The 14,647-nt window shown below is 43.3% G+C and overlaps 1 protein-coding gene across 10 annotated transcripts in view; it reads right to left on the minus strand.

Annotated features, from left to right (window-relative positions):
* Positions 1 to 14,647, minus strand: part of Tbce (tubulin-specific chaperone E) — a 41,704-nt gene that overhangs the window by 1,460 nt on the left and 25,597 nt on the right. For 3 of the 10 annotated variants that reach the window (XM_006516773.4, XM_030247407.1, NM_178337.3), the window contains 10 exons: positions 11,136 to 11,235; positions 10,223 to 10,325; positions 9,209 to 9,285; positions 7,036 to 7,131; positions 6,537 to 6,601; positions 6,382 to 6,446; positions 5,737 to 5,877; positions 4,137 to 4,290; positions 1,704 to 1,772; positions 652 to 711 (listed from right to left, as the gene is read on the minus strand). In XM_006516773.4, coding sequence (XP_006516836.1) covers positions 652 to 711; positions 1,704 to 1,772; positions 4,137 to 4,290; positions 5,737 to 5,877; positions 6,382 to 6,446; positions 6,537 to 6,601; positions 7,036 to 7,131; positions 9,209 to 9,285; positions 10,223 to 10,325; positions 11,136 to 11,235 — 930 coding nt within the window. Of the gene's footprint in view, positions 1 to 651; positions 712 to 1,703; positions 1,773 to 4,123; positions 4,291 to 5,736; positions 5,878 to 6,381; positions 6,467 to 6,536; positions 6,602 to 7,035; positions 7,132 to 9,208; positions 9,286 to 10,222; positions 10,555 to 11,135; positions 11,236 to 14,647 lie in introns of all 10 variants that reach the window. The other 7 variants (XR_001780813.2, XR_003950482.1, NR_130788.1 and 4 more) reach the window with 7 other exon arrangements.

The following is a 14,647-nucleotide window of genomic DNA, read 5'->3' on the forward strand; positions in this document are numbered from 1 at the left end:
ACAGTAAGAGAAATTAGATTTCTAGTTTAAAAAAAAAAATAAGAGAAATTGTGAGAAATTGGCTGTAAACTGGATGGTTACTCAGAAAAGCTCTCTTCTGAATGCAGCTAGCTTTCCACGTGCAAGCTTGTTTTGTCTGATGGACACAGATTTAAAATCAATGAGGCAATGTATCTACTAATATTACTCAGTTCCAGCAGTACAAATATTTTGTAAGGATTCCGAAAAAAATTCCTTTCTCCACAAGCTGTTTAATAGTACTAACTTCTCTCCCGGTCAGGGAGTCATCTCTAGAGAAGCAGCTCCAGAGTATTAACGTGGGGAGCGCTTCTGCTAACATCCTACGGCTGAGCGCATGACCATAGGCTCGGGTGTCGGCATAAGCCTATTACCCCCAGATATTTTCAAGACATTCTGTCTCAAAACCCACAGACAGGGAGCTCGCAAATTTCAGTAAAACTGTTTTCCAGATACACTGATGGCATACTGGAGACTAGAACTTTCTGTTATGTTTTAGACTGAGCTCTAATGAAAACACCGTAAGTTCTAGGTCTTCATGAACTAAAAGCTCACATTCCAGCTAGCTCTCCCGGTGCTTCCCAGCGTCCTGCTTAACAGGCTCATTGACAGCAGAGACAGGTGTACTCTTACCTGGCAACTGCTTTTCTAATATTTGCCGTTCAGGTTGATTTGAGCATTTTATCTTCAGGGCTTTAAGGAAAAGGGGGAAAAGATTAATAATCACCATAGCAGGAATTTACAGCACACATGCATATAGAATTGGGACTTTTGCCTCTGAGTAGAGCACATACTTTGTATACAGAAGGCCTCAGTCTTATTAATAGCAACAGTAAATAAAAATGTGTAGGCCAAGAGATAATGCAGCAGTTTGATACAACTTGATTCAATCCTCATAAGTGGATCTTTAATGATATTACATTTTTCTATGAATATTTCCATAAAGCTGGGTGTGGTGGTGCACACCTGTAATCCCATCTTGGAAGGCTGTGATAGGACTGTCACAAATTTAAGGCCAGCCTTGACAACACATGCCATCTAAAAGACTTTGTCTCAAAAAACAGAAAACTACTTAGATGGTCTCAGAACTGGGGAGACTAGAGGAGGAGGATATGTACACAGCAGCCTGGTAGATAACAAGATCTTGTCTCAGACAGCTGACCCAGGATTCTATCACGTTTTCTTTCCCTCCATACTCCTTCCTGATGGTTTAGCTAGGGCCCTACATATAGGACACAGTACAGGGCTCCATATTACTGCATTGTTTACTATTCTGCCCCCTCCTACACCTAGGCTATTCAGTGAGTCTGCAGTATGGAAGCTCCCAGAATCCTCAACACAGACCAGGTGAGTTGGAGTTGACAGTGGTTCTCAACTCTTGGGTTGTAATATCTTGGGGGGGGGGGGGTGTGTCAAATGACCCTTTCAGAGGAGTCGCCTAAGACCATTGGAAAACACAGATATTTAACATTACAATTCACAACAGTAGCAAAGTTATGAAGTAGCAATGAAAATAATTTTATAGTTGGGGTCACCACAACATGAGAAACTGTATTATTAAAGGGTTGCAGCATTAGGAAGGTTGAGAACCACTACCCTAAGAGAAGCACACTTTCTCTATCAAGCCAGCCATCACCATCTGCCTCCTACCCAGGACTTCAGTGCAAATCTGAAAGGACTCTTACTTAGTAGCTGTTTTTTTAGCATGAATGGCTGCTGTGTTTTGAGCTCCTCATCTTCAGGTGCACCATATTCTGTTTAAGAAGAAACAAAAAACCAGAGGCCACAATAAGGAAAAAATGTTAGTGTGAACAAAGCCTCTTCCCAGGACCAACCCAGCATCACTGATCAATTAGCCTAGGATTAGCCTTCTACAGAGCTGCTTGCTGAGTGGTTAAGAAAGATAAATAGTCCCTCCCAAGGAATATTATCTTATTTGTGGCTGTATGTGTTTGTTCTAACAGTAGCCTGACCAATATATCCCAATGCTTGCTTGCTTTTTTTTTTGGTTTTTCGAGACACGGTTTCTCTGTGCAGTCCAAGCTGGCCTCAAACTCACTCTGTAGACCAGACTGGCCTCGAACTCAGAAATCTACCTGCCTCTGCCTCCGAAGTGCTGGGATTACAGGCATGTACCACCACTGCCTGGCTCCAATGCTTTCAAAACCTTCCAACTAGTACTTGTATTCAGTTTTGAAAATGACCTTTCCTTCAGGGTCCTGAGAAAAACCATGTATAATCTGGACAGAAGTCACAGGACCCAATCAAGCTTTAACCAGACGTTAAGTCAACTATTTAGTCCAGCTCCAGACTACTTCCTTTATCTGCAACACAGGCAAAAGCTTCCCTTCTCTGTGGGGACCCATCCTAGGGCAGTGGATATATGAACCTGAATAGCATTAGCTATGTCTTTAACAAGTACCTGTGATCATTAATTAGACAGTATAGGAGAACCACCACCCCAAAGTGCTGTGATGGAAATTATGTGAACCTGCTCTTTCAGAACAGCTTTCTGTACTTTGAAGCTGCAGTAAGTCTATTTCACAGCTGCTTTTTGGAGTTTAAGAATCATGAATGGCACTGGCCAGGTAGTGGTGGTGGCGTATGCCTTTAACCCCAGTACTCAGGAGGCAGAGGCAAGTGGATCTTGGAGTTGGAGGTCAGGGATACAGAGAAACCCTATCTCGAAAAACCAAACCAAACAGATCATGGCACTGTCTTCATCTGCGATGGGGTATTTATTTTCAAGTAAAGTCCTTGACACAAGCGCTGTGACACCTTGGTGGTCTTCCTGTTGACTCACTGACTAACTCAGGGCAGACAGCACACAAAGCATGGAATGCTGGACAGAGGCAGTCTTGTGCTGCGTGAGATAGAACTGGACCACACTGCTTAGAATGCTATGCAATTAAAACAATGAATTTTTGGTTTCTGGGATTCTCCATTCAATGTATGGGCTGAGGTAGACTAAAGGTAACTGAAAGTACAGAAGAGGAGGAACTACTGTCCTTCCCCACTGTACTTGGCCAACTGCTGTTTGTTTCTCTGCACACACTTGGCAGTAAGAAGCTAAACTTCATATACCTACAGGCTGCTTAGAGCCTTCTCTTCACCCTCAAGCAACTCAGAATTTACCTAGATCAGCCAGGAAACTGAACCAGTTAATTGAGTAATTTGAAAGCAATTCGCGTAGGCAGTTTGTCTTCCTCAAATAATATTCCAGCTGAAACATTAATGCAGTGAGCTGCTGGTATTAGGAAATATATGAAAAGAAAAATGGCTCAAATGTGAACCATGGAATGATAAAAATGATGTCACAACAAAATAGAAAATACATTGGTACATAACGCCAATCCTTTGCTTTAAAGCCTGGGGCCCAATTAGAGTGCTGATTTAACCCTTGTGAAATGCTGAATGCCAGACAATACAGCATATGACCTTAGGATGGGGACTTGGGAAGAATGATAGCTTATTTATGAGCTTGCAACACTGAGAGCTTTAGAAAATACCAGTGCTTGTGATGACCTTGGAGTACTGCCAACTTTTAAAGAGCCAATCCCCCTCCTCCCTGCAAAGCGTAGGTCTCCAGGGAACACATGTTGACACTGCCAATTTAGTATGTTTTCTCCTTTTTTTTCACATATATATTTATTTATTTTTAGATATTTTCTTTATATTTCAAATGTTATCTCCTTTCCTAGTTTCCCCTCTGAAAACCCCCTATTCCCTCCCCCCTCCCCCTTGCTCCCCAACCCACCCACTCCTGCTTCCTGGCCCTGGCATTCCCCTATACTGGAGCATAGAACCTTCACAGGACCAGGCGTCTCTCCTCCCATTGATGACCGACTAGGCCATCCTCTGCTACATATATAGCTAGAGCCAAAAGTTCCATCATGTGTTTTCTTTGATTGGTGGTTTAGTTGCAAGGAGCTCTGGGGGTACTGGTCAGTTCATATTGATGTTTTCAACTAGTTGATATAGCCCCAGGAAAGTGCCCAGAGCCCTTTCAACAGGGGAACAAAGAGCCCCCAAAACAGAAGACAAAGCAGAGTCTTCTGCACTGCCACGTCAGCCCTGTGGACATCCAGCTGGAGTCCGCACAGGCTACCTGGACGTACTGCAGCAGAGAAGCTGGTATCTAGGATGGGCTGAGAGAAACGCTGCATTTGGCCTGTTTTTGTCTGGATCTGGGTGTCCACCAGCCTTTCTCCATTCATTTCCAAAGGCTTTTCGATAATCTAGCTCAGCTCCACGCCTTTCCTCTGGAAGAATCTGCATTGATGTGAAATAGAAATATGTCTTTTACAGCATCTTCTAGTGAGGTACTCTGATTTTACCCAGTCCTTCGGTGCCCGTGCACAAACAACAAAAAGGGGAGGAGTGGTTATTACACTTTCTACCTACTTCCCCCCTCCCCCGCCTCCCCTTTTAGAACTGAGGACCAAAGAAACCCAGGACCTTAAAGAGCTGATGCAGAACTGTAAGGCATTCAAGGCCAGCCCTGATCAGGGACTCTAGTCTCAAAACAAAATTGAAAATGGCCATTATATAACACTGAAGACTTACTAACATTACATCCCCATGTGCTTGCACAGTCTTCTAAAAAACTAATAACCAGGGCCAGCAAGATGGCTCAGCAGTTAAAACACTTGCCCTGAAGCCTAGACCATTGTTTAGTTCCTCAGATCTGCATGGAAGGAGAACAACTCCTGCCAAGTTGTCTTCTGGTCTTTATATGCCCACTAGTATGCATGACCCCCTCTCTCCCCACAAACAAGACTTATTGTTATTTTATTATTTTGGTGCATTTACGTTTTCGCTAACATGCCTGTAGTATCTGAGGAAGCCAGAAGAGGGCATTCGATCTCTTGGAACTGGAGTTAGAAACACTATGGGTCACTATGTGGATCCACTGCAACAACAAATGCTCTTTCCACCCCCCATTTTGAAATTTTCACGATAATATCTGCACTAGGTGCCTAGGGTCACCTCTCTTGGTGTGAGCTACAATAGCTGGCTTCCTCTAGGAAAGTTCAGGTTGTGCCTAAGATATCCAAGCCTCACTTTTGGAGGAAACAAGGACAGAAAAGACATGCTCTGGGCCTTGGATCTTTCTGCCTTCTTTCCAAGGACATGGGATAAAGTGCCTCACACTTCCCCACTGCTCCTTAAATGACCATCGCTCAGGCAGCAAAGAAGACTGATTGGGTGCCGACCTCTACCTTCCAAGGAGCTGGCAAAGAATATCGACAAGCGAAATGCTCCTGTTCGCCACTTTATACTATCCAAATGTAACCTGCTTTTACCTACCTACCTACCTTCCTATCTATCTATCTATCTATCTAATGTATGTGAGTACACTGTAGCTGTTTTCAGACACACCAGAAGAGGGCACCAGAAGAGGGCATTGGATCCCATTACAGATGGCTGTGAGCCACCAAGTGGTTGCCAGGAATTGAACTCAGGACCTCTGGAAAAGCAGTCAGTGCTCTTAACCACTGAACCATCTCTCTAGCCCTTTCTTTTACATTTCTTATAATTTGTTTTCTAGTCTTAAAAAATTTTTCTTTTACCTAGTGCCACGGCACTCCTGTAGTCCTAGCTACTCTGGTGGCTGAATCAGAAAGATTACTGAGTCCAGAAGTTGAGGCCAGTAGAGGTAGCAATAAGCCTTCCGCTCCAGCACTAAAGCAAAGGGCAGGTAGGGCCACTGCTCACCTGGCACCTGTTCAGGGTCCTCAGCTGAGCAATCTTGGCGATAATGATCTCCTCTGCTTTGTCCGCTTTGCTCAAAGGGTTTCTAGTGCAGGACAGGGCCTGCAGGCTCTGCAGTTTATCCAGCTCGTTGATAAATGACCACTGAAGCAACAAAGGAAAGAAACCCATCAGGTCCACATTTCATTTGACTTGGCCTAGCAAAAATAAAAGTACAGTTGCCTAGCTCTCATCTGAGGTGTAAGATACATCATATACCAACCCTACCTGGAAGGACTTTTACTACCCAGCATACCATATGAACTCACTGACAGTCCACATCTGTATAAGTAAGATAACTTTAACCCTAACCTGGTTTACTTTTGAAAAGTTTTCCTCTGAGGAAGCACTTTGCTTTTGGTTTAATGTTTTTTAAGATTTGTTTTTATTTAATATGTTTGGACATTTTTTGTCATATGCAGTTAGCAAGGAGTCCAGAAGAGGGTGTTGGCAGGGAATTGAACCCCAGTTGGCTGCAACAGTAGCCAGTATTCTTAACCACTCAGTGCCATCTCTCCAGGCCCCTAGTTTAACCTTTTTGGCAGAAGGAGCCTTTGTGTGCAAGTGGAGACAAGCATATTGTGCCCTGCTTGCTGAGGTAGTTCTTACTTCTGATATCTGGTTGTCATTGACTATGAGGTACTTCAAGGCCGGGAACATGGATGTTTTGCATCCTAGAACAATAAAAATGAAACTGCCCAGTAGGAGTGAAAAAAACAATTAACATAGGAGGGAGGGACATTACTAATAATAATCTTATTTACCAATTTCAGCATCTGGAAAATGTATAGAAGAAAGTCCAATGTCAGAAAGGACTAGGTGTTCTAATCTGAAATTAAAATGTTAAATTCGATTACACAGGATACTACAAAGTCTTCTGGGTATCTACTAGACTAGACTAGCAAGTCCTTTCCTCTCCCTTGTGTTTCCATCCTACTGTGAAACACAAGGTGCAGAAGGAAGGCTGACACTGACTGCCCCACACAGCCCTCTCAGATTCTGGAGTGCCTGCTGCTCTGTCAAGTCCTAAGTGGAGATGCATCACCACCAGAGCAAATTCTGCAGCTGCAGATTATCTGGATCCTCACCCACACAGCTCGAGAGACAAGCACACTCTCCAGCAGAATCTAATTACAATTCCCCACGGGACTTGCCCAGTTTAGGAGCTGTATTTTATATCTATTCAAAAGGTTTATTTGACATATGGCAATTCATTCACTAAAACTCATAAGGATCTTTAACAGGTAAACTTTAAGGGCTTACCTTGGAAGATCTGCTATAAGGCTCAGCTGGCTTTCATCAATTGATGGGTTGGAGGAAAGGTCTAGTAACCTCATTTTCTGCAGGACATTCACTGGCCTGTATTGGAAAGTAACAATTTTTTTCAATGTGGATTAATCTCATGTTTACAAAGACAAGAGCTTAAAATAAGTGTACCCACTGTGACAAAGAGTTAAGGAGGAAGTGGATCTGGCCCCAAAAGGGCCAACCCAGGGGATGCTGTGTCGAAATGCTTGCAGTCAGGACCCTATCCTGTCTTTGATAATGGAGAAAAAAAATGGCTGCATTTGCCTCCACAAATGAAACCATTCTATACAATACAGTTTTATACTTTGAACCAACCCAACTGAAGATTTCTATTTTTTGACTTTCTTCCGCATACTTATGATACTATCTAAGAAGAGAGACGATGCTCCAGAGAGGTGGGTCGGTTAGAAAAGGCCAACAAGTCTGATGACCTGAGGCCCACTCCCAAAACCCACACGGGGAAGAGAGAACCGATTCTCACAAATCGCTCTGACTTCCACAGACGACACACACCCAGACAAGCACAGTCTAAATACATTTCAAAAGCTTTATTTTAAAAGAGGGAGGGAGGTGAGAAGTCCTAAACTTGGGGTTTGCTCTTGCAGGTTCTGTGCCTGGCACCCATGGCACCCATGGCACCCATGGTAGCCTGTAACCCCAGCTCTAGGAAATCTGATACCCTTTCTGGTGTCCTTGGGCACTTGCATACATTCTCACAGACAAATACACAGTAATTTTAAAAAAGGAAAAAAATTTTTTTTGATTCTTTAAGATGGAGTTTCAGGACTCATTTTGTAGACTAGGCTGGTCTTGATTTCAGAGAGATCTACCTGCCTCTTCCTCTGCCTCCTGAGTGCTGTGATTAAAGGTATGTTCCACTACATTTAGCTAATCTTACTTTCTGTAAGGGAGATGAAGCAATTATATTTAAGAGAACATGGGTCCACATACACTATAGTACAATTGACCTAAGCAGGTATTACCAATTAATGATCCTGTATTTGCTAGACACAGCCACCCACACCTATTATCCCAGTACTAAGGAGGTGGAGGCAGATTATAAACTGAAGGTGGTACTTGACACATAACTAGCTTGAGGCCAGCCTGGGCTATAATGAGACCTTGTCTCTAAACAAGCAAATAGGGCTAGCAAGATGGTTCAGTGCTCAAGCTTGGCAACTTGAATTCAAGCTCTGAAGCCCACAGTGCAAAGAAAGAATCTCAAAGGTATCCTTCAACCACACACCCCTGAACTCACACACAAACAGCTCATACATAGATACACATAATAATAAGAAAAAAAATCTATTTACTATTTTAAAAAGTTTGCAATATTAAAGAATGAACTCAGGGGATGGTGAGATGGCTCAGTGGTTAAAGAATACTGGCTGCTCTTCCAGAGAATCGAGGTTCGTTCCCCAGCACCCACATGGTGACTTAAACACTCCAGTCCTAGAGGTTCAGATACCCTCTGCTGGCCTCCTTAAGCACTGTATATATGTGGTACATAGATATATATTCAAGCAAACACACAGAAACAAAATATAAAACTGAGTATCTCAAATTGTTAAGTAGAAATGAGCCTATAGCCTTGTACATGCTAGACTGGTGCTCTACAATTAGGTTACACCCCCTCTCCCCTCAGCCCCTGGTTTTTTGAGACAGGGTCTTGCTTAGTTGCCTAGGATAACCGTAAACTTAGGACCTTTCTGCTTTACCCTCCCAGATAGCTCAACCACAAGTCCAGCTCTTACTACTTAGTTAAAAAAAAAAAAAAAAGAAACAAAAAAATGTACCTGATATACCCTGTACTCCACTGCGAATCAGAAAACCTAATATGTATGCAAAACTAATAAATTCTAATGTTTAGTTTACATATATCAGAAGCCAAGATATTTATTTATAGAAAACTAATAAAGTTCAAATATTTAATTCAGGCGTATTTGATGAGTTTTCTCTGGTTGGAGTAACATTCTATTAGACAGTCTAACTTTACTACAATGAGTGACTAAGGAGTATGTGCTATACAACCTATACCTGCGAATCCTCCTAAAAGTTAGTGCTGGACCAGAGACTTTATCCAGAATTTACTAAATAGCAATAGAATCACCGAAGCAAAGTCCATTACCTTTCAGAAATGGAAATATTGTTAGACTTGAGGTAAAGTTCCTCGAGGACTGGCCATGAAGGAGCACAGTGCAGCACCTGGAAAGGAAACTGACTTCAGTGTCTGATAGCCTCTGCTGGCCTTGCTCAGGCACGTTGTCACAGGAACTCCCTGCATTGTGGACAGGTCATTTAAGCTGTACTTGGGCACGATGTGGTGGTGCAGGAGGATGAAGGACCACATTGAAAGGCTATACAGACATTCTAGCACTATTAACCCAATGGCTAAGTCAGCACCCAGTTAGGAAATGCTTCACAAAGGAGCAAGGAATGGCGATGGACAACCAACTGACTAGTAGACTGGTCCTGGAGGTGGTACTCACCTTCTTAGTCCTGAGAGCACCGAACACGACGTAAAGAATATGCTGAGCACACAGATGTCTCATTGGTTCCTAACGCTTTCCCTTGAGCTGTACTACCATCCTCCCTCCCCACCCCCACCCCAACTGCTAAGTGCTTTCCTATCCTCAGGCTCTGTGCACGAGAAGAGGGCAGGAGATGCTCCAAAATCAGGGGCCCAGGACAGACAGAAGCGTATGTGCCAAATGCCTCTGGGCCAAGGAAAACTGGCTACTCACAAGGCAGTCATCCAGAACTGTGGATGATGGGGACAAGCTCGCAGCAGGGAGGGTGAGACTCTCCTGCATGCTCTGCCCTAACATCTGCAGTAACCTAGGGGAGCAAGCACTACGACTTTTAAGACTCCACATATTTAATAGATGCCACTGTAAGCATCCGTGTTCAAGACTCCCAAGCAGTACAGATGAGCTAAGAGACAGGAACAGGCTGAGAAAGATCATAGATTACCAGATCTCAAATCCCACTTCAGCAAAAGATTACTCTTCTGTGATGAAGTTTAGAGCATCCTACCGTTCAGACAATAAGCTGATTAAAATGAAGCCAGTTAGGTTTCAATTCCCTTTTAAAGCAAACATTGTAATCATTTATTACTGTGTAATAAAGCAAAAATGATTACCTCAGTCCACGTTATTCCTGTTTTGTTTAGGACTAAAGTCTTCAGAGTAGAAAATGTTCTAGTTAGAGTTGGTGAGTCAGAGGGAAACTGCAGTTTATTTTCACTGAGGAGAAAAGAGATGTGAAGTACTTATTTCTACACACAGTCTGGAGTTTAACCTCAACATTTGAGAGGGGTTCTCATGGAGGTAGGTGACGCTTAAGGTTTCCTCAGACATGTGCACTTGACTTGAGGAGACACTAAAGGTCAAGTTTTACCCATTTGCTCCATTTGAGGTGCCGTCAAGCCTGAAGGTCTAGTCTATGCATCTGCCGTAGCCTGGTAAAGCTCACCTGCATATAATATAAAGCACTTAAGAAGCAAGGGGAGATGGGCTGGGGTGTGTTCAATGGCAGAGGGCTCATGAAGCACAAAAACCTAGGCTTAGCTCCCAGCACCATCAGAAGGAAGAAAGGAGGGGAGGGAGAAAAGGAAGGAAGGAAGGAAGGGACCAGTCTAGTTGAACCCTTGAAAAGTCAGGTTCTAAGATTAATCAAATATTTGGGAAGATCTTGGGAAATGTGACATTAGTAAACAAGGTAGAGAAATTATAATCTTTATCAAAACTACATTAAGTAATGTCTCAATGAACTACTTATTTCTAAAGAATTAAACAGCAATTGCAAATAAACAGGCACATTCAATTCTAACCCCTCTCTGCTGAGATAACACGTCCCTCTTTCATGATCAGGTTTATAAGCTATGAAGATCCACCTCCTCCCAATTGATCAGGAGATAGATATACTCCTTATTCGTGCACCTCAAGGGACCAACTGAAGACTGCCCTGAAGTTATCCTTTAGCAAAGTCTAGTCAGCCAAAGCTTCCCAGAAAGTGTCTGCCAGCTGTCAGAGAAGACAGTGCACACTCCATACCTGAGATCAAGAGCCTCCAGGTCTTTGAGCTGCTCTGCAATAAGAACCACTTCATCCCAAGTTGACAACAAGTTTTTGGATAAATTTACAACTCGAATATCTAGATGCACATTTTAAGAAAAAGTAATATCAAAAGACTCACCAAAGACGTAGAATTAATATCACTCTAATTCTAGAATAGGGATTTTTTTTTTTTTAAAGAGGAGTGGAGTGGGAGCTGAGACAGGGTTTCTCTGTATAACCCTGGCTGTCCTGGAACTCACTCTGTAGATGAGGTTGCTTTTGAACTCAAGAGATCTGCCTGCCTCTGCCTCTAGGGTGCTGGAATTAAAGGTATGTGCCACTATGCCTGGCTGAGTGGGGATTTTTAACTTCTCACTGGGTACCCACTAGTTCGATTTTTTTTTCCATGAACACAAATGTTCATGTTTTAAATTATCTATTAGACTAGATATAGTTCAGCGGTTAGAGTGCTTATCTAAATACCCAAAGTCCTGAGTCCCATCTCTAGCAGCAAAACGAAACAGAAACACTATTACTCTGGTTCATTCCAAAGCTAAAATACTCATTTTTGTTTGTCAAAATGTGAGAGAAGCATAATAAGCAAAGGACAACCAAGTGTCACAAACTCCTGCAGGGCTGTCTGACAAGAAAACAAAGACAGAAGACAGTGACGGCAGAGATCTGTTGTCTCTGATACACTGATATACTGAGTACCACTGGGCCTTGCCCTCAGCATTGCCTTAAACACAAACATGTACATGTACACACACACACACACACACACACACACACAGACTGCATACCCATTCTTCTCTCCATAGCACCAGTCCTAAACCCACAAATCTTCTAAAGAGCACCATCCCAGAGGAGAATACAGGGTAGCAACAACATAGGTAAGAAAGGGGCTGAGAACGCAAGGTCTGCAATGTGGCTTCTCTCTGGTTCAGAACCACAAATTTAGAATAAGACTCTGGGACCATCGCACACGCACTGAGGCTTAAGGATCAACAGCTATGCTTTGAAGGAGGTCACAGTGTAACATAGGTCCAGGCCATAGGCTAATGGACAGCCTAGCATTCCCACCTGATATATGTGGGTGTTACTATGGTTACTCTACAAGGGTTAGTTACAAAGGCCAAGAACTCAGGTTCTGCAGGGAGACAGTCCATAGCTAACACCTGCAAGTCTGAAATTCCCTGTGCTTAGAATGACAGGCAGGGCAGGAAGGAAGAAAGGAAGGGGTGTGGCCATACAGATACAAGTGAAAGCAAAACCTATGAGCAACTTGAGCAGAAAACTAGGGCAACCTAGGAAATACAACCTGAAAGAGTCCTAGAGTATCCTGAATGCAACAGTCACCACAGCTGAGGTTAGAGTGGGAGCAAAGATGGACAGGTATTCTTTCTCTCTCTCTCTCTCTCTCTCTCTCTCTCTCTCTCTCGTGTGTGTGTGTGTGTGTTTGTTTTTTAATTTTTTAATTTATATTTTATTGGATATTTTCTTTATTTACATTTCAAATGCTATCCCCTTTCCTGGTCCCGACCCCGACCCCGACAGGTATTCTCAAAACGAGGCACCTAACATTACTTACATAACACTGTGATTCTTTAATACAGTTCTTCATGCTGTGATGACCCCTGACTATAAAATTATTTTCATTGCTACTTCATAACTGTTATTTTGCTACTGTTATGAACTGTAATGAAGATTTTTTTGGGAGCTAAAGGTTTGCCAAAGTGTTTTCAATCTGCAGGTGGAGAACCACTAGCCTAGGCCTTGGAGGCCAGCCCTCATTATGAAGGACCGCCAGGCTGCTTTATAGCCTACTCGTCTGCCAGGAATGAGACTACTGGAGAAGCTGAAGCGGAGTAACAGAAACTGACCTGACTCTCTGGGAAGTCACTCAGCTGCAAAGCTGGCTCAAGGACTATAGGGAAACAAGAGACAGATGGTCCGCTGTGTTAGCTAGGGTTATTAGATGGTCTGCTGTGTTAGCCGGGGTTATTAGATGGTCCACTGTGTTTGTTAGCTAGGGTTATTAGATGGTCCGCTGTGTTAGCTGGGGTTACTATTGCTGTGATGAAACACCATGACCAAAGCACCTTGGGGAGGACAAAGTAGCTTACTGTTAGGAAAGAAAAATGTTAAAGTTCCAAAACAAAGATGATTTTATAGACAGAGATCACTGACAATCTGCTAGGAAGCTTTCTTCACACAAGACGCTCAAAGATGCATCCAGGCGTCTGCCACACATTTTATAACAGATCCTGAACAGTCTACTGAGAGAAGCCAAAATGGGAACTGGGTGGAACCTGGAGGCAGGAACTGATGCAGAGGCCGTGGAGAAGTGCTGCTTACTGGATTGTTCATGGCTTGCTTAGCCTGCTTTCTTAGAGCACCCACGACCACCAGCCCAGGGGTGGCACCGCCCACAATGGATTGAGCTCTCCCCCATCAATCACTAATAAGATACCCTACTTAACTGAAGCTCCACCTTCTCAGCTAACTCTCGTTGACTAACACTGGCCAGCACATCCTCACAGCAGGTTTGGATCCCACCTCAGCATGGCAGCAGGTGGAGATGTCTACAAGGATTTGCCAGACACAGAAAATAAAGAAAACAGAGACAAGGCTGGCCAGGTACACGGTACAGCTATTCACTGTGTGAAGAAATTATAGTCGAAGTAGGCTGGAGGTGACTCACTATGGCACATGTTTGACATGATCATTAGGCCTGACTGAATTAGGTGTTAAATGAGCAGGAAAAGACAGAGCAGTGTGGGAAGGGAGAAGCATGTTGGGGTCCAACTGTACCCCAATACAGTCTCTGAGAGAAGCTGAAGGCACACAAACACTCTTCACTGAAAGAAGGGACCTTTTATAAAAGATAGACAGACCATCCACCCAAGGAAGAAAAGTCTTAAGGATGAGAATAGCAGCTAGAGCTGATAATTTTTTTTTGTTTGTTTGTTTTTTTTTTGTTTTTTTTTTTTTTTCCAGACAGGGTTTCTCCCTGTAGCCCTGGCTGTCCTGCAACTCACTCTGTAGACCAGACTAGCCTTAAACTCAGAAATCCACCTGCCTCTGCCTCCCAAGTGCTGGGATTAAAGGTGTGCGCCACCACTGCCCAGCATCTGATAATTTTTGAGACAGGCTCTCATGTAGCTCAGGCTGGCCTTACCTCACTAGGAAGCTGAGAATTATTTCAAATTCATGACCTTCCTGCCTCTGTCGGGTGCTACAATAACAAGCATGCACTGCTACATCCAACTACTGATTCACCTTTATTGCAGCAGAAAATCCAAGGCACAGAGTGGGCAACTATCACATGTACAGGCTAGCAAGACAACCTGTCAACCACCATCCAAAGTCCAATTTGACAAATCCCATGATACAATAGATGAAATACGGAGACAGACAGTTGTGGTAGCTCAGATGAGTAACCTTAGTATGAAGGCTGAAGCAATTTCAAGGCCAGCCTAAACTGTATATTCAGTTCCAAGACAGCC

This window comes from Mus musculus, chromosome 13 (assembly GCF_000001635.26).
Source record: "Mus musculus strain C57BL/6J chromosome 13, GRCm38.p6 C57BL/6J".
NCBI classification, from domain to species: Eukaryota; Metazoa; Chordata; class Mammalia; order Rodentia; family Muridae; genus Mus; species Mus musculus.